Below are 25935 nucleotides of genomic sequence, written 5' to 3' on the forward strand. Positions count from 1 at the left end.
TCCAGAATTTTACCAACTTATTTTTTCCATCAGAAATCTCCTTCAAAAATTAGTTTACGACGGAACCTTTAAGGCATAGCGAGGGGTCAAGGCTCGGGCTTGGAGTGGCAAGCAGAGCTGCAGAGGCGGAGGGGAGAATACAAATAAGAAGGAAGCGCTGCCCTATAAAACCATAGATATTAAACCCGGCCTGAGGGTTGACCCGGCCAAGGGGCCGGGTCCCGGGTTTCAGGGGTCAACTCGGGTCAACCCGGATTAACCCGGAAAAATAATAAAAAAAAAAAATTAATATTTCATATGAAAAAATCCATGTAAATATAGATTATATATATTATGAAGTTTAAAAGAATATTTAAAAAAAAAATTTATCCCACATTAAAAAGATATTATGTTAAGCTTTTAAGTTAAAGTATTTAAACTAAAAAAGTTTTTTATCCCACATTGAAAAAACATAACTTTTTCCTTGGAAACATAGAGTATATATACTAATGGGTTTCAAATCCCACATTGAAAAAACATAACTTTTTTCATGGGAACATGGAGTATATATATGAAAGGGCTTCAAATCTTATATTGAAAAGATACTATGTTATCCTTTTAAGTTGAAGTATTTAAACCAAAAGGTTTTTTATCCCACATTGAAAAAACATGATTTTTTTCATGGAAACATAGTGTATATATATGAAAGAGCTTCAAAGACATGGTAGGGTGATTCATCCCGGCACCAAGGAAAAGTCATAATTAAACACTTACGACCATCTAGACTCGATAATCAGAATTAATTAATAATTTAGAAAAACGACTTAATAATGACCCTTTAATGACCAATAATATTGTCAACAAATTGAAATGCAAACTTCTTACTCGACTAAACTGTAAATAAAAATTTAAAGCGGACTAGAGATTTTATAAGTTTCAAATTGAAATTGATTGAAAGGAACAAGGGTGGTCTACCGATACTTTAAGAAAGAAAATTACATTTGAACCAATAAAAAATGATAAAAATATTTTATTTAGGTTTAATTTTTTTTATTCTTTTTTATATTTCTCTCTTATTTTTGTGTTTATCTTTTTTATATAGACTAAATATTAGTAGTTATTCTTAGATTACTTTAAAATTTCTCGTAGCCTCTTATTTTTTTATCCTTAATTTGTACAAAAAAAAGAATAATTTTTTTATTAACGTGGATGTCCGGGCTAGCTTACGTACACCTTGACTAATTTCACGGGTCTTGAAGTTAATGACCATGTAAGCCTCCAGAGACCTTAAGGACTCGAACTCATGATCATTGAAGAGCAAACACAAGGCCTGACCAGTATTGAGTTACCTCTCATGGTTAAAAGAAAGACAAAAAAAAAAAAAAAAAAGATTGGAAGGGTGGGTGATTAGCACCTGAGTCCTTATGCTACCACTACTGATTAAAATATACAAGGAAAGCTGCCCCTTTTTTCTATTAGCTAGGTTTTACCTAATTTCGAAAGGAAAAATGATACAAAGCTAGACCGTGACACAATGCTCTCATCACCTATCATCGCCACATTGAGCGTGCAGGTTTTGCTTTGGCTTAGGACAGGCTGCGATCGATCTCTGCTTTGAAGTTACAAAAATTAATGGATTAAGAAAAGGAAAGCAAGTTTGATTTTATGCAACGAATGACTTCACCTACGATGGAGACAATGGAGTAGGCATTCGGATAAGGCAAGCAAGAATTTCAGACATCAATTAAGCAAGCCTTATCTATTAACTTGTAATGTCCGTGGCCAATTTCTTTTCTTCTTCTATTCCCTGTGTTTTGCCTAAATTAATGTATAGAAAGCAAAAAAAATAACAACTTACAATACCAAATGGATGCGTGAATGTTTTTTTGAAGTTAAAATCGAGAAAAATATACATTGAATATGCTGTAGCATCGCTCCTTGCTATTCCATCAAGTGAATAAATGGATTTTAGCCATTTAATGTAATGTAATGTAGCCAGACACTAGATTTTGACTTTTGCAAAGGAAATATATTAAGCATGCAGTTAATAAGAAAATACGCTTAACTGGTCAGGTTCTAGATTTGCGTTTTAGAGATCATCAGTTCGAGTCCCACAAACCTCAAGGTTACTGGAAGCTTACATGGTTATTAACTTCAGGATCCATGAAATTAATTAAGGTGCGCGCAAACTGGCTTGCACACCCACATTAAAAAAACAAAAAAAAACAGACACAATATAACTGGTTGAGAGAGGAATTAATGGTAACTAACCATTTAGTAATTAATTAGGATGGGAAGGAATATGGCTGCCATCATCCAGCAATAAATTAGACGTTAAGATTTTTAGGACAAATTAATAGAAAAAGGTTATGGAATGTTTAAGGAGAAGGAACAAATCAATGGAGTAAGATCCGGACTTGCTGTTTCCTTGCTAGTGCTTGCCATGACGTTATACCGATAGGAAAAGAGAATTAGGTACAGAAACGATGCTGCATAAGGACATTCCATTTCCCAAGATTTTTTATATATTTTTTTTAAATTATGTTTGTTGTTGATTTTTAAAATAATTTTTATTTAAAAATATATTATAATAATATTTTTTTAATTTTTAAAATAAACAATCTTTTGACCTTGTGAAATACATGGGGCGCCGGCTGAAAAACACCACCAAACTCATTCAGCAGCTCTCTGTAAAACCACGTGTAAGCAGACAGGCAATAAAAATAAAATAAAACAGCAAGTAGATAATGAATCAGTTAGGAAGATCACAATGAATGTTCCTTGCCATCTTAGAAATTAAATAAAATACCAAATAATTTTCACTGACTGCCCAACCATATTGAAAAAAGCTAATAAATCTGTCAAAAGGAATACATAAAAAATTAAATTAAAGGGAAAAATAAACTATTATAGAGAGATTCTGGTAAGCTGTAATGAAGATGTAGACCGTAAGTTGGGATAGAGCTTTCTTATCAGGGTCTTCGTGTGGGTTTCTAGTGCATGTCTCCCTCAAGATTTGTTTCTTTCGGCTTGGCGTGAAGAGCTGGACTCCAATTCATTATTACTCCACGTCAACCAACACCCTCCTCCTCTTTTAAACCAGTCCCCGTCTCCCTCCCTCCATCAAACCTGACTGAAGCCTAAAAGTCTCCTTTTCTTTCAAAAAAAATGGAGGGTCTTATCCCTTTTGTGTACAGGGCTATAATGCAATTCAATAACGGGAAAGAAGCCGGACCTTTAGGGTCATGGTTCAGTGAGTCACCTTCAGCCTCCTACATGCGACTTCCTGGCGATTCAGGTCGGTTTCAGAAGTCCGATTTACGAATTCTTGGATCCGACCACGGCTTCTCTAACTCTTCAACATCATCTAATACGCATTCTTCAACCACTCAAATTATTGTTTCTACCGGAGCTCAAGCTCCTCTTAATTGCCGTTTGACTTCTCGTCGAGTTGTCTCACAATCATGATCAAGACCCTTGGAAAAACACTGTACGAGTGTGTGACATGCTTGAAGAAAGCTGAAGGCATGGAGCTAGCTTGTCAAGGATGATGGGTGTGCAGGTAACTATGTCTAGAGACTTTGTGTGTGTGTAGCAATCTTATTTGGTGCCTGTGGTTTCTCAGTTTGGAATATGGTAATAACAAGCGTGTGGAAAACCGAAGGAGCCGCACAGCTTTGTGTTATTGGTGTGGACGTGAAGGTAAAAAGGATGTCGGCATGTGTAAATCCAAAGGGGCACACATGCTTTGTATTAATCAATTACCAGCAGCAGCTTAGATTTGTGTAAAAATGGAGTTGTAATAATGTTTGAAAAAGGTCTATGTTTCTGTACTGTAATGGTTCAGTAATGTCAATCAGTTCATGTGAACATAATAAAGTTCAATCCACTTCCTTGCCTTTGGTCATAGGTGGGATGTGTTAACAATTAGCCTTGGCGATTATTTGATGTTTTGTTTCTTAATTTAGTTTTTTTTTATTATTATTTTTTTGCTTAATGGCCTAAATTTCTGCATTCCAGAGTTTAATGGGATGCAGCGAAGAAAAATAGTATTTATGGTTTTTTTTTTTTTTTTTGATAAGCAAAATGAAGCCTATAGAAGGCAATGTCAATAACTCAGGGTTCTATTACGATATAACCAGCAGAGCCCAAGGGGTATAAAACAGATAACCCAAAAACAAGGAGACCTCCAAGGAAATGAGCCATCATCCTCCGAAAAGACGACATTGAGCTGACTCATGTCATAAGGGAAGTGCGAGAATGAAGGAGATAATGCGAAAACCAGGCCGAACAGAGATGAATCAGCTGCTCCACACCTTCACTAACACCATCTCCAATTTGCATACTCTTAAGAGCCTTTGAAGAAGCATCTGCAAGTTTGTCTGAGAAGCCCTCTTGCACACATATTCTGATTACACAAACACATGATTGTCCACTATTACAGAAACCTTGCCTTTTAACAGTTCCAGCAGCGCCAGCCATCAATTTCTTTTTCCTCTGAAGATCCTTTCTTGAAGAAACTGGAAAAATTAATCAGAAAGAGGAGCTTGATCTGCCATTACAAGAAATCTTATCATTAAAGCACACTGAAATAGAAACTGGAGGCAAGAAAACTGTCTGACCAGGAGCTTCCCAAACTCCAGGAATCACTTGGAACATCTGATTCTGCTACGAAGATTTCGCGAACAAGACAATGGTCTGACAATCCCGAATCGCCTCTGCTGAGATTTTGATGCTTCAATATCTCTCCAAAACAAATTATTCTAGCACACCAAGCAGGGGCATGCTTCTTTTTACCCTTCATCTTCTGGTCGTGAACAAACATTTTGCAAGGCAGATCGCGCAAAGGATCACGAGAATATGCATGCCAAAAATTCTGTAACGATTGCATTTCTGGTCCTTCCCTCCAGAAGCCAAAAGACTACATAGTGGGGACACCAGACCCACACCGCAAATTACACGGGTATATGGATAGAGATGACATAGAATGACCCAGCCTATCACATTTTGATTAGGAGACTAAGCCCATTTGGTCTGTCTCATTGTTATTTTATTTATTTAAAATTATTTATATTAAACACTTTGATTTGATGGGCTGAGCCCAATAGTGAGATGTTTTAGGGTTTTACTATTTATATGTTTCTCTGTCATTTTGTGAGACAGTTTTGATGATTAATGAAAATATTGCAGACTTTACATATCTTCAATCCCCTTTCTTCTCTTTTTTAGCTTTTTTCTTTCTCTAAAAGCTTCTTTTTTTTCTTGCTTTAATTCTTATTATTTATTGTCCCGCATCAAATTTGATATCAGAGTTAGGGTTTATATTGTTCTTACAATTAAACGATCCACATATTTATGCTAAACCCTAGATCTGGTTTGATCTTTAAAAAAAACACATTGTTCATTGTTCATTGTTCATCATCAACAACAGCAATCAACAACGACGCCTCAACTAATCACAGCAGCGCCTTAACCAATCACAGCAGCAGACCCACCACCGAGAAGACCGCCACATTAGTCCATAGATCCACGTCGATTTACTACCTCCGACACAGACCAGCAGCAACCACCAGATCGACACCGCAAGAGACATTAGTAGATTTTCGGCTTCAGCAACCAAACCAGAGTCACAAAACCACCAGCCACAGCCACCCACAAACCCATCACAGCCAGCACCGACTGGTGATTCACAGCAGCAAAGGCAGGGCAACATATCTTTATCTGCAACCATCCACAGTGCCATTGCCTTCAGCAGCGACAACAGATCCACACATCAACAGGCCCTCGTCCAGCAGCGACACAACAACCCCTTTCATCGCACCGCCGATCCCAAACAGAATCACAGAGCCACGTTTCTTGCGCCATCGCTGTCAGTAGCGACAAAAGATTACAGGAGGTAGGGAAGAAGAAAACAGAAGCTCTCAAGGCAAAATAATTAACTTCACCATGTCACCTGCCACATCAGCACCACGCCACCTGCCATATCAGCACTCTGAAACAGCATTTGCGTCATCGCCACATCAGCACCACGCCACCTGCCATATCAGCACTCTGAAACAGCATCTGCGTCATCGCCACATCAGCACCACGCCACCTGCCATATCAGCACTCTGAAACAGCATCTGCGTCATCGCCACATCAACATGTCCCACCACGTCATCTGCCACGTAATCTTTCGCTGCCACATCATCCGGTCAGAAATTCTTTTACCAATTGAATATCATCATTCCTAGTATGCTTTTACACTTGTTAACCAAGATTTAGCATTAATATTATTCTTTGTGCTTGCCCATAAATAAATTACATAGTCCATCTCGCAAATTGAATTACCTTAATTTTAGGCTTGTTTATTGGCATTGAGTATCCGATCATCTTAATTAATTGTGGAGCTTGGTTAAATTCGTGGGAAAATTGAAACATTGTGTTTGGATTACTTATGTGCATTTAGAGGACTTACGTTGCTTGCTTGCAAATTTTCCTGTTTAATCTGTCATTACTTAGTCTCAAAGATAAAAATAAATAAATAAATAAAATAAAATAATTTTTTTAAAAAATATTAGCTATAATTATATTTTGCGTTTTTACTTGTAAGTGTTGTTTGTGATCTTAGTCTTAGGATTAGTTTTTGCATGCATTTATGTAGTGATCGTCTAGTACACAATCTAGAAGTCATAGCTACCATGGACTCAAACTCTAGTAATGCTCTTAGAGATATTTAAGAGGAATTATAACTTATACGAACGGAAATGAACAACATGTCCAATCAAATGAACAACCTTTTTGAGAGGGTGGAGTCCATAGAAACTTTACAAGTAAGACAGTTTAGTGAGAGTGAACATTCTAATGACAACCATAGGAATCCTCAAAGACCAGTTCCTTATAGGAACCACAAACATAACCAACACCAGGGTCACAATAACTTTGATGACCCTAACGATAGTGAGCGTTCCAATGATTATCGTCAAAGACCAGTTCATCCTAGGAACCGTTAATACAACCACAATCAAGGTCATCACGACTATGATGACCCTGGAGAATGAGTCATGAGGCATATCAAAGTAGAAGCCCCAACTTTTGAGGGTCAACTTGACCCGTGGATCTTTGATAGATGGATCCGTGACATGGATCAATTATTTGATTGGTATAATTTATCTAAGAATAGAAGGGTAAGATTTGCAAAGATGAAACTTAGTGGGACCGCTCAACTCTATTTGGAAAGTGTAAAAGAGTCTTTGGATATGAGAGGTCAACCTCCTATTACTAATTGGGTTGAAATGAAGACTAAGTTATAAGAAAAGTATTTTCCTCGTTCTTATAGAGGAAATCTTTTGGACCAGTGGAATCACTTAAGGCAAGGAGGCAAGTCTGCTAATGAATATGTGGCACAATTTGATGAGTATAGGATAAGGTGTGCAGTTAGGGAGGATGAAGTGATGACCCTAAGTAGATTTTGAAAAGGCTTAAACGGTGACCTTAGAAGAAAGGTTATGCTTAGAGGTGTGTCCACCCTTGATAAAGCTTATACCCTAGTATAAAATTATGACTTGGTCATAAAACGCCAGTGGACGAGACGTCAAGACACTCGTAGTACCCCTTCTAGATCCCAACCTGGTAGTAATAACTTCATATTAGGTGTCCCACCTCGTAAACCCAATCCTTTAATTTTGCAGATACCTAAAGAAGACAAGGATAAGGGTATTTTTATGAAGCACCTAAGATAACCTTAAGAATTAAGTGGTTTAAGTGTCAGGGTTTTGTTCATATTTCCTCTAGTTCCCCTAATAAGACTTTGTTCATCAAAGGGCAAAAGGATATGGGTAAAGAAGATAATTGTGATGATAAGGTATATGAACCCAATCCCGATGATTTTCGAGATCTAAATGATGAGGAGGATGAGTCCAACTTGCGAGGATGTGTTAGGTATATATCCACTCAAATCAAGACAACCAGGTTAAGTGTAGTTAGATGAGCTTTAACACAGCCTAAGGGAACTGAGGATTGGAGAAGGACTGTTATTTTTTACACTTGTATTAAATATGGAGATAAAGGGTGTAAGATCATCATAGACAGTGGTAGTTGTATCAATGCAGTTTCCTCAGGTAGTGTATCCCGCTTAGGCTTAAAGTCTGTTCCACACCCTAAACCCTATAGTGTATCCTGGGTTAATGATACATCTATAGCGGTCAAAAAGAGATGTCTTTTTCCCATAAAGATCTTGAACTATCATGATGAAATTTGGTGTGATGTCATTCCCATGGATATAGGGCACGTCATTTTGGGTAGGCATTGGTTACATGATTTGAACGTTATAATCTTTGGGCGATCAAATTCTTGTTCATTCACTTTTCAAGATAAAAAAAAAATCCAATTTATTGGATTACCTCTAAGGTCTAATGATTATAGTCAGAAGAAGAATAAAGTGAAAGAAGGAGGGCTTAACATAATAAGTCCTAGAGAGTTTGATAAGGAGATTTGTGAGGAGTCTGTTGTGTTTGCTATAGTGGCTAAGGAGATTGTAGAAGACTTCTTAGAAGAGCCACCTGAAAAGGTAAGGGAAGTGTTGAAAGAATTTCTAGATGTTTTCCCTTTTAAACTACCTGATGTTTTACCTCATATAATAACATCGACGTTTAAATCATCGATGGAGATTGTATTATTTCAATGGAGTCAGGTTTTCAGACATCCTGATTGGAGACCTTATATCGATGCATGGTTTTGAAGATTTGAGGTTAGTGTTAACTTCAAATTTTATTTAATTTTTATGTTATATTGAAATTATTGATTTATTTTTAATAAATTATTTATACACATAACAAATTCGAGTGGGATAACACTCATGACAATGTTGTGAGAAGGGTGTGGGAGAATCACGTGGCAACTAGGTAACATGGAAAACGATACGATATTTTTGTAAAAAAAATTATATTTTAAAATCTAATTTGTCATTAACTCATATAAAACTCGTTGATGGAAGTAGGTTGTGTGACTTTTGGTATGAAGTGTAGAAAAAAGCCAAAAAAATGTTCTAGAGATAACGGTTTACAAGGCTGGAATGACGTGGCGGTTTGGAGGGATGGAGGCAGGATTTCAATCCGGATTTGTGGATGGAGGCAAGATCGTCTGGTGGACCAAAAACAAATCGGGTGTATGGACTCTCCAACACTACGGTCGAGAACTTGCGGGCGGCCTGTAGTGTCTCAACCGTTGGGAGCTCTCAATAAGTATCGAGCACCCTCCAGTCTGAGGAGATCGATCGTGGCCTTGAACAACATATGACTCATCTCACCTAGCAATATTAGTAACTCTTAATAGATTATGAACAACTCCGCCAGATGGTTATGGACATGAGATCACAGATGGGTGGTACGTGTGCACCTCTTTTTTGGCCGTATGGTCCCGGGAATGACCAGCCTCCTCCTCCTCCTCTAGCACCACCATTGTTCTAGTTTAATTTTTATTTGTACAAATAAAATTGTAATGAATATTTGGATTTTGTATTATTCAATTTTATTTACATATTTTAGTTTTATACAATTTTATTTGTTAAATTATTTTCTTTTTTTTATTATTCTATACGAATTAATATTAATTATTTTGTATAATTTTATTTTTTTAAATATTTTTTAATTATCATAGACAGAATTACAGATGAAATAAATATGTCGGTATTTTCCAAAGAGTTGTAAAATGTTTACTTCATATGCCACAACCACCGACGTAATTATTTCGTTGGTGATTTACCGATGACAATATAGATAAAATCATTCCGTCGGTATATTTCAGAGAGTTTAGAAAAATTACTGCTTATACCACTATCACCGATGGAAATATACCAATAGAATGATTCTGTCGGCATATTTCCAACGAGAAATTTTTTCTTTTGGCGTGCATATTCCGTCTATAAAACCATTGGTTTTTAATTTTTTTTAACTGATAGAATTAGCAATAGATTATGAAATTACCGATGGATGTATTCTATTAGGGAAGTAGTCGGTAAAATTTACACCGACGTAATGGTAATCTTATGCTAATGGAAAAATTTTGTTGGTAAAAAAGTTAAATGTTTTTTTTTTTTAATGCCTGGAAAGCTCGGATTTTACTTTTTTTTCTTTTGCTTATAATCGGAAAGGAATATGGTAGGAAGTGATTGGTGATGGTATTTATGTGCCCAGTATGTTGATGGGAATGCTTCGGCCTCTACAGCAAATAGGAAACTTCTTGACAAGTCAAAGTGCTTTTAAACGTCATTTAAAAGCTATTTTCAACTGCATCGTTTTGATGTTTAAAAACTTTTTAAAATTACTTTTTTGATAGCATGTATTAGTAAACAATTTTTGCATTCACAGCCACACCTGTTCAAACAATTTATTTTTAATAAAAAATAATTTAACTGAACTGAATGTGTTTTTTTTTAAATTGAATTAAATAAAAAAATTAAATTGATTGATTCAATTTGGTTGAGTGTTTTATATTTTAAAAAACTAAATCTTTTAGTTAGAATATAATGATTTATTTTATTTGATTCCTTAAAATTTTATTTTTTCTTGTTAATTTTTTTATATTTTTATATTATTTTAATGAATTGATTTTAAAAATAATTTTTAAAAAATAAAAAAAATATTATTTAAATATATTTATAAGTAAAAAAAACTTTAAACTACAACGATATCAAAATCTCAAATAGACTTAACAATCAACCACCGATTTTGGTGATTTATGCTAAACTCAATCAACAATATGTATTTATTTATCCACTGACAAGCGGACTTAACACTAGAAAGTCGAGCATGTAATGTCTGAAAGTCAGGCATCTGATGTTTCACCATCCCATAGTTCGTCGAGTGTCTTGTATGAACCATAAGTCTCGTGCACAAACACAGTGCCCTTAACCAGCCTCTCCTGCATGATAGAATCACAAGTTCAATCATCTAAATCACAGCGAAAACACTACTTTTACATAGCTTATAATCCCATAAAATCTACTGCCACCCCATGATCCAAAAAGCTTAGTAATTATCTTGATCTAAGCATGCGCTAGTGCAAAGGAGAACTTAACACCTGCTGCCCGAAGCACTTTCTATAAATTCATGGCAGATTCTATTGATCTAACCTTGAGGATCATATGCTAAATGGAGCAAGTGCACAGAAAAGTTTACAGGCATAAAACGTTGAGGAAGAAATAACCACTGACTTGCCTGTTCAATTCCAGATAACTTGGCAAACAAATCTTCAGGAATAGACCAGTCAAAAATGTCAAGGTTTTCCTTGATCCTTGCCTCATTTGTGCTCTTAGGAAGCACACTGTGGCCCATCTGTAGTCCCCACCTAAGAGCTACTTGCGCAGGAGATTTGCCTAATTTCTCAGCAATCGTATTAAGAATTGAATTCTTGAGAACCTGGGTCTTGATCGTTCCTGCATCTGGGGAACCTAGCGGTGAATACCCCTACAGAAAAAAAGAAAACAAATTCTATCATAATTGTTATTTGGAAACTCGAATAAACTATAACGATCTACTTCTATTCACACTCACAGATAAATGGACACCCCTGGATTGACAAAATTCATGAAGCTTTGGCTGCTGCCACACGGGGTGACATTCGACTTGGTTAACAGCTGGAGGTACACGAGCCGCGGCTAGCAAATCCCCAAGCTTCTTTGATGAGAAATTACTAACTCCAATAGCACGAGCCTTGCCAGAATCGTAAAGTGCCTCCATGGCTCTCCACGTTGCTGGTATGTTGGTTTGAGTAAGGTTTTCAGGCTTATAGCCCTCTGAACCCTTCTTCATGCTGACGGGCCAATGAATCTTCAAACATTTCACCACATTTTAGTGACAAAATTTAATTTCACAGAAGATAAACTCTGGTATGGATATTGATTGTAAGAACATACCAGATACAGATCTACATAGTCAAGCTGCAAGTCCTGCAAAGTCTTCCCTAATGACTCCGGTACATCTTCCGGTGCATGATCATTACACCTATAGATCATCATACTTTCTTTTACAATCCAGGCAACTGAAGTGCTCAACGATATTATATATGTTTTCAGGGAATTTGAAGAAATAAAACAAATCCCCTAACACATACCAGAGTTTTGAAGTGATCCACACTTCGCCACGCTTTACTACCCCATTGTCAAATAATTTCTTCAATGCACAACCAACCTGCAGAAAACCAGCAATCAATTCTTGAAATCAACAACTGATCTTTCTTTCTATCTACCAAAAATGAAACGCTCCTTTTGATTCTCAGATCGGAACTTGTTGTAAGAAAACTATGCGTCAGAACCTCTTTCTCGTTGCAGTAAAGTCGAGCGCAGTCAATGTGTCTATATCCAGCCTGCACAAGACAAAGTCCAGTATCTCTATTAATTATATTTTTTGGATTAATAATCCCACGTCAAATTTAGAACCCGAAAATCCCAAATGCATTCTAGCAAAATTAATCGGAGGCATCTAAAAAAGTCCTCAAAAGAACTTCGGGCATGAATAAAATACCTTAATGGCAGCAGTGACAGCATCAGCGACAGCACCAGGGTCAGCGCCCCCTGTGCCCAAACCAACTGAAGGGATTTTAGCTCCAGTGTTGAGCTCAAAAAATGGAATGGCTTTGGCCATTTCTAATAAAAACCAACACACTGTCCTAAACTTGGATTCGCTCCTGTTTATACATGAAATTCACATTCGTTGAACATGGACACATATAAATAAAATAATAGGAATTAAAAACCTCTTACGGAATCTCGAGTCCCGATCGTTGAATTTTATGACATACGTAATGATTTTTGCTTATGGTTTCTGGAAGAGATGAAGGGTCAGGAAGGCTATTAACCGCTGACATATGTTCTCACGTCATGAGTGTGCTGCCCGGGAGATGTGACATTTGCAATAAGGATTGGTTAAATTTAGATCAATTAGGTATCAATGACATCAATTGATGCCATAAACTACATCAAAAGGATATAAATTAAATCATTTAGGGTTTATGTTTAATTTTGGGAGAATTGAGGATAATTGATGATTTTTTCCAAATTGATAATTATTTTTGTGAGAATTTTTCATCAAATTTGCGAGAATTGAAATTTTTATCCAATTTTGTTATTTTTCTATATTATAGTTTTTGTATGTGAATTTTGAGAATTGATAAATTTTAATGAGAATTTATAAGTTTTATTGTTTTATAGAATATATCTTCTAATAAATATGACATTATTATGTTATTATGATGCTACTAATAATATTAACAATATTATTACTTTAATTAGAGGAAGCAATGTCATTTTTAGTGCTTAATTTGACATTTTATTAGTCGAAGTGAAACAAGTAATATGTGGAGGTATTTGATGAAATTATAATGAAATGAAAGTTTGTAACATCCCTAATATTTCGGTATAAATTTTTTATAATAAATCTAAAAATAGTATAATTGTTTTAATCGGTCGATAAAACGATCATATCCATTTTAGCTAATAAACAAAAGCAAATAAGGTAGATGTTGAGCATCTATTTACTCCTCCAATCGTTCTAAAAGACTCTAAATTAGTTTATTACTTAGCCTCCTCATCACACATATCTCTAAACATAGACAATATATATATATATATATATATACGTATATATATATATATATATATATATATATATATATATATATTCACATACACATGCTTTCACCTACTCATCACCTAGCTAGTTTTTTTATTGGTTTCATCATACTATTTTTCTAATATTTTAACCTCATTCAAACCATAGTTTTAAGACCCGACCCGATCCAAGATTCAGTTTCTAGGTTTTGACCAGGTCACCGGATCAATTTTTTTTTAAAAAAATCAAAACGACGTCGTTTTAGTTAAAAAAACAAAAAAAAAGTCAACGGGCTTGCGACCGGGTCAACCGGGTTACACCGGGTTTTTCCTTCCCCTGTTTTTTCTTCAACCCGGCCCGGTTCCAGCCTCGGGTCGACCCGCCGGGCCGGACCGGGTAAACATCGTATTCCCATTTGCATAGATTTACAAGCATTTCTTCATCGATTCCCCTTGTAAGCTTACATGGTTCTCGAGTCTTCCCAACATTTCACAACTTCTTTCAGTTTTTGCATGGTATTCTTATAACATAATTTAATATCAATTACATATACACACTCAAGATTTTCTCATTATTAAATCAATCTCATTTTTGCATACTTCCCCCCTTATTCATGCATTGTTTTTGATATAATTGGAGTAGATAATTTTCAAGCCAGTTCTTCATCAACATCAATTCCATTTTCAAGCCAATTTTAAATGATCAATCATAATATCACACACCATATTACCACTTTAATCACCTAGCTCAACCATGGCTGCCACGACAACCAATAATCATGTGTCTTGAATCGTAATAATAATTGATCAGTTGGTGGTTGTCACACCAGCCTATATTCACACACTTTTGGGCATTAAAATAGGTTTTAGACACTTAAATGTAGGACTGTTACAGTAGCCCTCTTATGCCCCTTTTTATACAACCCAAAACAATCATAGAGTTCATATATTCCTTCCCAGAACTATTGTTGCATACACATTCTACCACCATTCTTAATCACAACAAAATTTTTATGGTATTTATACACAAACCAATTTGGTAGCCATTCAATCATGTTTGCCTTCCCAAGTCTCCCAACTTTCATACATAAAAAGGATGAATTTAATATAATTTATTAGTACTCAAACTTCTCATACATTTCAAGTAATATATATTCATCAAACTAATATTATTATTGTGAAACCCGAGAAAAAATTATACAAATAAAAGAGAGAGGGGGGTTTATAATAATTTAAATTTTGTTATAATACAAAAATAATGTAACTACAAAAAAAAGGCTTAATTAAGAAAAAATAGAGAAAGATAGGGCTGGAATTAAGATGAAATGGGAATTAAGTGGACTCGAATAGTCTAAGTGCCTTAAAAGATGAAATGAGTGCATAAAAGAGAGGAAGGGAACCCTTGGTTCCCTTAGGTATGTTTCGGCCAAGAGCCAAACTAAGGAGGGTAGAGAAATTCTGGTGGATTAAGTAATTCTTGATGCATAATTTAGTGATAGAAATGGTTTTGAATGTGGAGGGATGCAAGGAAAAAAAAACAAAGAGAGAACAGATGCAAGGTGACAGGCCACAGGAGGGGAAGAAAAAAAGAGAGGAGAACTTATGATTGCTTAATTAATTAACTAGGTACAAATGACCTTAGGATGTCATAAATGAGACGGGTTGCCATAAATAAAGGGAAGGCATGGTTGTATCTGATGAGGAAGTAGGGATTGGAGATAAATTGGAGATACCTTGTCCATTGACGAAACAAGGCAGGTTTGTCGCCCTGGTTCCTAAGGGAATTTGGACATGAAGACGATAGAATCTAGGGAGGATCCCTTTATCAAAGTTGTAGTCGGGAGTGTTAGCTTTTCAACGAGTCTAACCCCGTATAATTTAGAGTTATGAAACTCCAAATACAAATAAAAATCTGAGGGGAGGTCAAGCTGTCACCCCTGCTGACAGATTCGGCCAAGTCAACAAAACGACGAGATTTAGCCATATTAAGGGTGGAATTTGTTTTCTTCCTCTTTGTAAAGCGTGTAACATTGTGTCGTGATCTTCATAAAGGAATAAAACGTGATCGAAATTAAATTCATGATGTTCATTAGGATTGCTAATGAGCTGAAATTTTAAGGGATAATAATGGGGGATTTAGGTGAGAAAGAATAACGATAAAGAGAAATGAATATTATCACCATTTCTGCTGTTATGTTGTGATATGTGGATTAACATGGAATAATGATGGGCATTTATGGTTTCAGGAGGAACCATGGGAGGGGTGCAACAACAATAGGGGAACGCAAGTTGAGCGTCCATAGCAGGTAGGTACTCGGTACCTCTCCTCTAATTAATAATTATTTTAACTAACTATTGAACTAAAAAAATTTGGTGCTTATTGATGAGGAAAAGAAAGGGGGAAAGGAAAGGTTAAATGACGGGAAAATGGAAACAAAGAACTAGATTTAATTTATGGATTCTTTTGGAGAAAATGAACGGTAACAATGAATTTTGGGAATGACTGTTGCTCGAATTTGATTAGCCTGTCCCCGATACTGGAGGCTAATGATGTTAGCCAAGTTGGTTAACATCGGCATTACCGGTACGTGGGAGGAGAAATATAAAACTTGATTAACTATTCGGGTTCAGAATAGTTAATGATATCGACGGGTGACGTCGATATCGGCAAAATGTATGGACTTGATTAGCTTTCCGAGGTGAAAGCTAATGATGTCAAGAATCCTTGACATCGGCATACTCAAGGACCTCCCAAGGTAACATTGAACATTAATTAACTATTTCGGTCAAAAAATAGTTAATGACACCAACGGTCGCGTTAGTGTCGATATTTTCATGAATTTGATTAGTTGACCCCATGACGGGCAACTAAAGACACTAATGGAGGTCATTAGTGTCGGCAGTAGTCTTCCTAATGTGGGGAGAAGTAGTTAAAGGAAACAAATTTAATAATCCTTAAAAGAGGTTGGTGGTGGTGTATTGAATTGTATATGACTTAAGTAGACGTGCTGTATAATTTTTCTTCCGTGAATTGTTTGTATTTTAGTTATTTTTAATTATATGAAAAATTTATGTTTTGCAGGTCCCCCCTCATTCACGTCAGGAGTAGAATTTAGGTTCCTTGATCCCCTTTTGTATAAGTTAGGAACTTAGGGATTTTTTATGTAATTTTGTTATGTAGTAAACATGTAACCTGAATAGAATAGTATACTCCTTGTATTATTTTGTTTTTGGAATATTAAATGTATCAATCTATACTTGGGAAAATATAATGTACTAGCTTATGTTCAGAATGCTAAATTGTGGTGTGCTTATATATAAAATTTTAGTGCTCTTTGGTTCTTTTAATTACTAACTTATGCATGTGATATGAGATGGAGATTGAGTATGAAGATTTGTCCTGAGTATATTCTCGAATGAATTAAATGGTTGATTTGTACCAATTATGGATGTGATTATGGGTGGGATTTGATTATAATTATGTACAGGGTAAATTGTCGATAACTTGGAACCTCCCGGTATAGAGGAGACTCTGGCGAAATTTTGTAAGAAATTTCAGTGAACTCAATAAAAAACAATTATGCTCCATTTACCCTTTACATGGAAGTTAAATGGATAAATTGATGTAACCTTTAAGGCTGTTACAATTATTATTATTATTTGAAAAAATGATTTACACAAAACATCATCGTTTAGAACTCAAACTAAATCATTTTGCTTTAGTTCTTACATATCATTTATTTTATTTCTAATATTCTTTCCAATTATCATTTTGGTCAGAATAACCATTCAATAACCATTTAGTGAAGGATGACTTAACCCAATTAACCCACTTGATACCTTTATAAATATTCTCATCATGCTATCATTAGCACTGACATTTCTTTATCATTACTTTTCTCATCACTTGTATATAGAAGTCTACTAAATTGGTTTGTGTATAAGTGTATGCATACCATAAAAATTCTGTACATAGATCCACGCCGATTTACTACCTCCGACACAGACCAGCGGCAACCACCAGGTCGACACCGCAAGAGACATCAGTAGATTTTCGGCTTCAGCAACCAAACCAGCGTCACGAAACCACCAGCCACAGCCACCCACAAACCCATCACAGCCAGCACCGACTGGTGATTCAGCGCAGCAAAGGCAGCACAACAGATCTTCATCTACCACCGTCCACAGTGCCATCGCCTTCAGCAGGGACAACGAATCCACGCATCAACAGGCCCTCGTCCAGCAGCGACACAACAGCCCCTTTCATTGCACCGCAGGTCCCAAGCAAAATCACAGAGCCACGTTTCTTGCGCCATCGCCGTCAGTAGCGACAACAGATTATAGGAGGTAGGGAAGAAGGAAGCAGAAGCTCTCAAGGCAAAATAATTAACTTCACCACGTCACCTGTCACAACAGCACCACGCCACTTGCCATATCAGCACTCTGAAGCAGCATCTGCATCATCACCACGTCAGCAGGTCCTGCCACGTCATCTGCCACGTAATCTTTCACTGCCACATTACCTGGTCAGAAATTCTTTTACCCATTAAATATCATCATTCCTGGTATGCTTTTACACTTGTTAACCAAGATTTAACATTAATATTATTCTTTGTGCTTGCCCATAAATAAATTACATAGTCCGTCTTGCAAATTGAATTACTTTAATTTTGGGCTTGTTTATTGGCATTGAGTATCCGATCCTCTTAATTAATTGTGGAGCTTGGTTAAATTCGTGGGAAAATTGAAACATTGTGTTTGGATTACTTATGTGCATTTAGAGAACTTATGTTGCTTGCTTGCGAATTTTCCTGGTTTAATTTGTCATTGCTTAGTCTCAAAGATAAAAATAAATAAATAAATAAAATAAATAAAATATATTTTTTAAAATATTAGCTATAATTTTATTTTGCGTTTTTACTTGCAAGTGTTGTTTGTGATCTTAGTCTTAGGATTAGTTTTTGCATTCATTTATGTAGTGATCGTTTAGTACACAATCTAGAAGTCATAGCTACCATGGACTCAAACTCTAGTAATGCTTTTAGAGATATTCAAGAGCAATTATAAATTATGTGAACAAAAATGAACAACTTGTCCAATCAAATGAACAACCTTTCTGGGAGGGTGGAGTCCATAGAAACTTTGCAAGTAAGACAGTCTAGTGAGAGTGAACATTCTAATGACAACCATAGGAATCCTCAAAGACCAGTTCCTCGTAGGAACCACCAACATAACCAACATCAGGGTTACAATGACTTGATGACCCTAACGATAGTGAGCATTCCAATGATTATCATCAAAGACCAATTCATTCTAGGAACTGTCAATACAACCGCAATCAAGGTCATCACGACTACGATGACCCTGACGAACGAGTCATGAGTCATATCAAAGTAGAAGCCGCAATTTTTAAGGGTCAACTTGACCCGTGGATCTTTGATAGATGGATCCGTGACATGGATCAATTCTTTGACAGGTATAATTTCTCTAAGAATAGGAGAGTAAGATTTGCAAAGATGAAACTTAGTGGGAACGCTCAACTCTATTGGGAAAGTGTAGAAAAGTCTTTTGATATGAGAGGTCAACCTCCTATTACTAATTGGGTTGAAATGAAGACTAAGTTAGAAGAAAAGTATTTGTCTCATTCTTATAGAGGAAATCTTTTGGACCAGTGGAATAACTAGAGGCAAGGAGGCAAGTCTGCTAATGAATATGTGGCATAATTTGATGAGTATAGGATGAGGTATGCAGTTAGGGAGGATGAAGTGATGACCCTAAATAGATTTTGGAAAGGTTTAAATGATGACCTTAGAAGAAAGGTTATGCTTAGAGGTGTGTCCACCCTTGATAAAGCTTATACCCTAATACAAAATTATAACTTGGTCACAAAAAGCCAGTGGATGAGACGTCAGGACACTAGTAGTACCCCTTCTAGATCCCAATTTGGTAGTAATAACTCCATATTGGGTGCCCCACCTCGTAAACCCAATCCTTTGATTTCCCAGATACCTAAAGAAGACAAGGGTAAGGGTATTTTTCATGAAGCACCTAAGATAACCTCAAGAATTCAGTGTTTTAAGTGTCAGGGTTTTGGTCATATTTTCTCTAGTTGCCCTAATAAGACTCTGTTTATCAAGGGGCAAGAGGATATGGGTAAAGAAGATAATTGTGATGATAAGGTATATGAACCCAATCCCAATGATTTTCAGGATCTAAATGATGAGGATGAGTCCAACTTGCTAGTATGTGTTAGGTTTATATCCACTCAAATCAAGACAACTAGGTTAAGTGTAGTTAGATGCGTTTTAACACAACCTAAAGGAACTGAGGATTGGAGAAGGACTGCTATTTTTTACACTTATATTAAATGTGGAGATAAAGGGTGTAAGATCATCATAGATAGTGGTAGTTGTATCAATACAGTTTCCTTGGGTAGTGTATCCCGTTTAGGTTTAAAGTCTGTTCCACACCCTAAACCCTATAGTGTATCCTGAGTTAATGATACATCTATAGCGGTTAAAGAGAGATGTTTTTTTTCCATAAAGATCTCGGACTATCATGATGAAATTTGATGTGATGTCATTCATATGGATATAGGGCACGTCATTTTGGGTAGGTCTTGGTTATATGATTTGGACGTTACAATCTTTGAGCGATCAAATTCTTGTTCATTCACTTTTCAAGGTAAAAAAATCCAACTTATTGGATTACCTTTAAGGTCTAATGATAATAGTCAGAAGAAGAATAAAGTGAAAGAAGGAGGGCTTAACATAATAAGTCTTAGAGAGTTTGATAAGGAGATTTGTGAGGAGTCTGTTGTGTTTGTTATAGTGGCTAAGGAGATTGTAGAAGACTTCTTAGAAGAGCCACCTAAAGAGGTAATGGAAGTGTTGAAAGAATTTCTAGATGTTTTCTCTTCTGAACTACCTGATGTTTTACCCCTTATGCGTTATGATGTTTAACACACCATAGATTTTGTCCCTAGTGCCACATTCCCAAACTTGCCTCACTATAGGATGAACCTGAGTGAACATGCTGAATTACAAACGCAAGTATATGAGTTGTTACAAAAAGGATTTATACGAGAGAGTTTGAGCCCTTGTGCAGTACTGGACTGTTAACACCTAAGAAAGATGGATTATGGAGAATGTGTGTAGATAGTCGAGCCATCAATAGGATTACAATCAACTATCGTTTTCTAATTTCTCGATTGGATGACATGCTAGATATGATGGTAGGAGCCCAGATCTTCTCTAAGATTGACTTGAAGAGTGGGTATCATCAAATTAGGATCCGTTCTGGAGATGAGTGGAGAACGACATTTAAGACTAAAGATGGTTTATATGAATGGCTAGTCATGCCTTTTGCCCTTTCCAATGCACCAAGCACTTTTATAAGAGTAACGACACAAGTGCTTAGGCCATTTATGGGAAAGTTCTTGGTGGTGTACTTTGATGATATTCTTATTTATAGCAAAACCAAGGAAGAGCATTTTGATCACCTTATTCAAGTTTGTACCACCCTAAGAAAGGCAAGTTTGTTTGCAAATGTCAAAAAGTGTTCCTTCTTTACAGATCAAGTGGTCTTTTTAGGGTTTATAGTGTCATGGAAAGGAGTCTCTACCGATCCCCAGCAAGTCCAAGCAATAGTAGATTGGCCTGAGCCTAAGGCTATTCAAGAGGTTCGTAGTTTTCATGAGCTTGCGACTTTCTATCATCGTTTCATTAAGGGGTTCAGCACCATCATGTTGCCTATTATAGATTGTTTGAAATAAGGTGAGTTTCAGTGGAGTAAAGGAGCTAACAAGGCATTTAAGGAGGTTAAGAAGAGGATGACGGAGGCCCTAGTAATGCAGCTACCTGTCTTTACTAAGGTGTTTGAAGTAGAATGTGATGCTTTGGGAGTCGGTATAGGTGGAGTACTTAGTCAAGAACGTCACCTTGTAGCCTACTTTAGTGAGAAACTTAATGAGGCAAAATAAAAGTACTCAATTTATGATAAGAAGTTTTATGTGGTGGTTCAGGCCTTGCGCTATTGGCGCCATTACTTATTACCATAGGAGTTTATTATTGACTTCGACCATGAGGCCCTCCGTTATCTTAACTCCCAAAAAGAAGCTCAATCACAGGCATGGTCATTGGGTTGCATATTAATTTATTTTGAAACATAAATCTGGAATAGAGAATAAAGCTATAGATGACTTCAGTCGTCGGGTGACATTTTTATCTGTAATGAGTGTGGAAGTCACAGGATTTAAGAGACTCAAAGAGGAGTATGAATCTTGCTCAGAATTTGGAGAGATAAACTTGACATTAAAGGATGAGAATCACCGTGTTATAAATGGTTATCACCTCCAAGAGGGATATTTATTTCGGGATAATAAGCTTTGTATCCCGAAAACATTCGTACTTGAATTTTTGATATGGGAGATTCATGCTGGAGGTCTCTCAAGACATTTTGAAAGGAATAAAACCATCTAAGAGGTGGAACGTCAGTTTTTCTAGTCTAGTTTGAAAAGAGATGTCACTAAATTGGTTGGTTAAAGTCGAACTTGCCAACCAGTTAAGCATAGAAAACAAAATACTAGTCTTTACACCTCGTTGCCTATTCCTACTTGCCTTTGGCAAGATGTAAGTATGAATTTTGTGCTTGGGCTTCCACATACTGCAAAGAAACATTATTCTATTTTTGTGGTTATCGATTGTTTCTCTAAGATGACCCATTTTATTCCTTATACTAAGACCATAGATGTTTTCAAAGTTGCGAAACTCTATTTTGACGAGATTGTCAAGTTTTATGGTCTTCCCCAAACCATAGTTTCGGATAGGGATGTTAGATTTATAAGTTATTTCTGGAAACCCTTTTAGCATATGGTGGGAACCAAACTGAAGTTTTCTACTGCTTACCACCACCAAACTGATAGTCAAACCGAGATGGTTAACGGGAGTTTAGGCAACCCTTTGAGGTGTCTATGGAGTGATCATAATAGGAATTGGGATCTGATTCTTCCTACGACTCAATTTGCCTATAATAGCTCTATCAATAGGTCAATAGGCATGAGTCCCTTTGAAGTTGTACATGGTTACAAGCCTAGGAAACCTTTAGACGTTCTTCCCATGTCCCTTCATGCTAAAGTGTCTGAGTCAGCCGAGTCTTTTGCATGTAGAATTTAGATTTGCATATTGAGATCACTAAACAGATTTAAGCAAGTAATGTGCAATATAAACTTCAAGTTTTTTTACATAGACGACATAATGAGTTTAATGTGGGAGACAATGTTATGATACAGATTAGACCCGAGCGGTTTCCTTCGGGAACTAATCGAAAATTACATGCACGTCGTGCTGGGCCTTTCAAATTTTACGGTTAGAAACATTTTATTAGCATTTTGAAAATGAGATGAAATTGAATAATCTGAAATTTCTGGTATAAATAAAATAAAATAAACTGGTTTGTGGTATATATATTGTCAATATTTGCAGGTTTGAAAAATATGGGTAGTCTCTAGTATAGGGGAGATGAAATTGAATGTTAATTTTTTTTATATATTTTCAAATCATTTTAATATACTGATCTCAAAAATAATTTTTAAAAAATAAAAAATACTAACAATCAACCACCGTTTTGGTGATTTATGCTAAACTCAATCAACAATATGTATTTATTTATCCACTGACAAGCGGACTTAACACTAGAAAGTCGAGCATGTAATGTCTGAAAGTCAGGCATCTGATGTTTCACCATCCCATAGTTCGTCGAGTGTCTTGTATGAACCATAAGTCTCGTGCACAAACACAGTGCCCTTAACCAGCCTCTCCTGCATGATAGAATCACAAGTTCAATCATCTAAATCACAGCGAAAACACTACTTTTACATAGCTTATAATCCCATAAAATCTACTGCCACCCCATGATCCAAAAAGCTTAGTAATTATCTTGATCTAAGCATGCGCTAGTGCAAAGGAGAACTTAACACCTGCTGCCCGAAGCACTTTCTATAAATTCATGGCAGATTCTATTGATCTAACCTTGAGGATCATATGCTAAATGGAGCAAGTGCACAGAAAAGTTTACAGGCATAAAACGTTGAGGAAGAAATAACCACTGACTTGCCTGTTCAATTCCAGATAACTTGGCAAACAAATCTTCAGGAATAGACCAGTCAAAAATGTCAAGGTTTTCCTTGATCCTTGCCTCATTTGTGCTCTTAGGAAGCACACTGTGGCCCATCTGTAGTCCCCACCTAAGAGCTACTTGCGCAGGAGATTTGCCTAATTTCTCAGCAATCGTATTAAGAATTGAATTCTTGAGAACCTGGGTCTTGATCGTTCCTGCATCTGGGGAACCTAGCGGTGAATACCCCTACAGAAAAAAAGAAAACAAATTCTATCATAATTGTTATTTGGAAACTCGAATAAACTATAACGATCTACTTCTATTCACACTCACAGATAAATGGACACCCCTGGATTGACAAAATTCATGAAGCTTTGGCTGCTGCCACACGGGGTGACATTCGACTTGGTTAACAGCTGGAGGTACACGAGCCGCGGCTAGCAAATCCCCAAGCTTCTTTGATGAGAAATTACTAACTCCAATAGCACGAGCCTTGCCAGAATCGTAAAGTGCCTCCATGGCTCTCCACGTTGCTGGTATGTTGGTTTGAGTAAGGTTTTCAGGCTTATAGCCCTCTGAACCCTTCTTCATGCTGACGGGCCAATGAATCTTCAAACATTTCACCACATTTTAGTGACAAAATTTAATTTCACAGAAGATAAACTCTGGTATGGATATTGATTGTAAGAACATACCAGATACAGATCTACATAGTCAAGCTGCAAGTCCTGCAAAGTCTTCCCTAATGACTCCGGTACATCTTCCGGTGCATGATCATTACACCTATAGATCATCATACTTTCTTTTACAATCCAGGCAACTGAAGTGCTCAACGATATTATATATGTTTTCAGGGAATTTGAAGAAATAAAACAAATCCCCTAACACATACCAGAGTTTTGAAGTGATCCACACTTCGCCACGCTTTACTACCCCATTGTCAAATAATTTCTTCAATGCACAACCAACCTGCAGAAAACCAGCAATCAATTCTTGAAATCAACAACTGATCTTTCTTTCTATCTACCAAAAATGAAACGCTCCTTTTGATTCTCAGATCGGAACTTGTTGTAAGAAAACTATGCGTCAGAACCTCTTTCTCGTTGCAGTAAAGTCGAGCGCAGTCAATGTGTCTATATCCAGCCTGCACAAGACAAAGTCCAGTATCTCTATTAATTATATTTTTTGGATTAATAATCCCACGTCAAATTTAGAACCCGAAAATCCCAAATGCATTCTAGCAAAATTAATCGGAGGCATCTAAAAAAATTCCTCAAAAGAACTTCGGGCATGAATAAAATACCTTAATGGCAGCAGTGACAGCATCAGCGACAGCACCAGGGTCAGCGCGCCATGTGCCCAAACCAACTGAAGGGATTTTAGCTCCAGTGTTGAGCTCAAAAAATGGAATTGCTTTGGCCATTTCTAACAAAAACCAACACACTGTCCTAAACTTGGATTCGCTCCTGTTTTTATACATGAAATTAATATTCGTTGAACATGGACACATATAAATAAAATAATAGGAATTAAAAACCTCCTACGGAATCTCGAGTCCCGATTGTTGAATTTTATGATATACGTAATGATTTTTGCTTTGGTTCATGGAAGAGACGAAGGGTCAGGAAGGCTGTTTAACCGCTGACATATGTTCTCACGTCATGAGTGTGCTGCCCGGGAGATGTGGCATTTGAAATAAGGTTCGGTTAAATTTAGATCAATTAGGTATCAATGACATCAATTGATGCCATAAACTACATCCAAAGGGTATAAATTAAATCATTTAGGGTTTATGTTTAATTTTGGGAGAATTGGGGAGAATTGATGATTTTTTCCAAATTGATAATTCTTTTGTGAGAATTGTTCATCAAATTTGCGAGAATTGAAATTTTTATCCAATTTTGTTATTTTTCTATATTATAGTTTTTGTATGTGAATTTTGAGAATGGATAAATTTTAATGAGAATTTATAGGTTTTGTTGTTTATAGAATATATCTTCTAATATATGACATTGTTATGTCATTATGATGCTACCGATGATGTTAACAATAGTATTACTTTTAATTGGAGAAAGTAATATCATTCTTAGTGCTAGATTTGATATTTTATTAGTCGAAGTCGAAATGAAACAAGTAATATGTGGAGGTATTTAGTGAAATTACAAAGAAATGAAAGTTTGTAACATATATCTTCAATATTTCAGTATAAATTTCTTTATAATAAATCTAAAAATAGTATAATTATTTTACTCGAT

At 36.2% G+C, this 25935-nt stretch overlaps 2 protein-coding genes across 3 annotated transcripts; both read right to left on the reverse strand.

Annotated features, from left to right (window-relative positions):
• Positions 1–10704: 10704 nt before the first annotated feature.
• On the reverse strand, positions 10705–12649 carry LOC18106247 (NADPH-dependent aldo-keto reductase, chloroplastic). Its single transcript, XM_052448077.1, has 7 exons — positions 12480–12649; positions 12271–12321; positions 12070–12146; positions 11873–11960; positions 11511–11786; positions 11175–11423; positions 10705–10878 (listed from the first exon to the last, which is right to left on the reverse strand). Exons 1-7 carry the CDS (start codon positions 12597–12599, stop codon positions 10783–10785), a joined length of 957 nt encoding a protein of 318 aa, XP_052304037.1. The 5' UTR covers positions 12600–12649; the 3' UTR covers positions 10705–10782.
• LOC127903908 (NADPH-dependent aldo-keto reductase, chloroplastic-like) lies at positions 10705–25148 on the reverse strand. 2 transcript variants are annotated; one of them, XM_052448076.1, is made up of 8 exons: positions 24984–25148; positions 24774–24824; positions 24573–24649; positions 24376–24463; positions 24014–24289; positions 23678–23926; positions 23250–23381; positions 10705–10745 (listed from the first exon to the last, which is right to left on the reverse strand). In XM_052448076.1, the coding sequence occupies exons 1-7, from the start codon at positions 25101–25103 to the stop codon at positions 23286–23288; spliced, it is 957 nt and encodes a 318-aa protein (XP_052304036.1). In that variant the 5' UTR covers positions 25104–25148; the 3' UTR covers positions 10705–10745; positions 23250–23285. The 2 variants fall into 2 exon arrangements, with proteins under 2 accessions (XP_052304036.1, XP_024443166.1); XM_024587398.2 differs by lacking the exon at positions 10705–10745 and having other exon boundaries at positions 23084–23381.
• Between the last annotated feature and the right edge of the window lie 787 nt (positions 25149–25935).

The sequence above is a fragment of the Populus trichocarpa genome, chromosome 16, assembly GCF_000002775.5.
Source record: "Populus trichocarpa isolate Nisqually-1 chromosome 16, P.trichocarpa_v4.1, whole genome shotgun sequence".
Lineage (NCBI taxonomy): Eukaryota > Viridiplantae > Streptophyta > Magnoliopsida > Malpighiales > Salicaceae > Populus > Populus trichocarpa.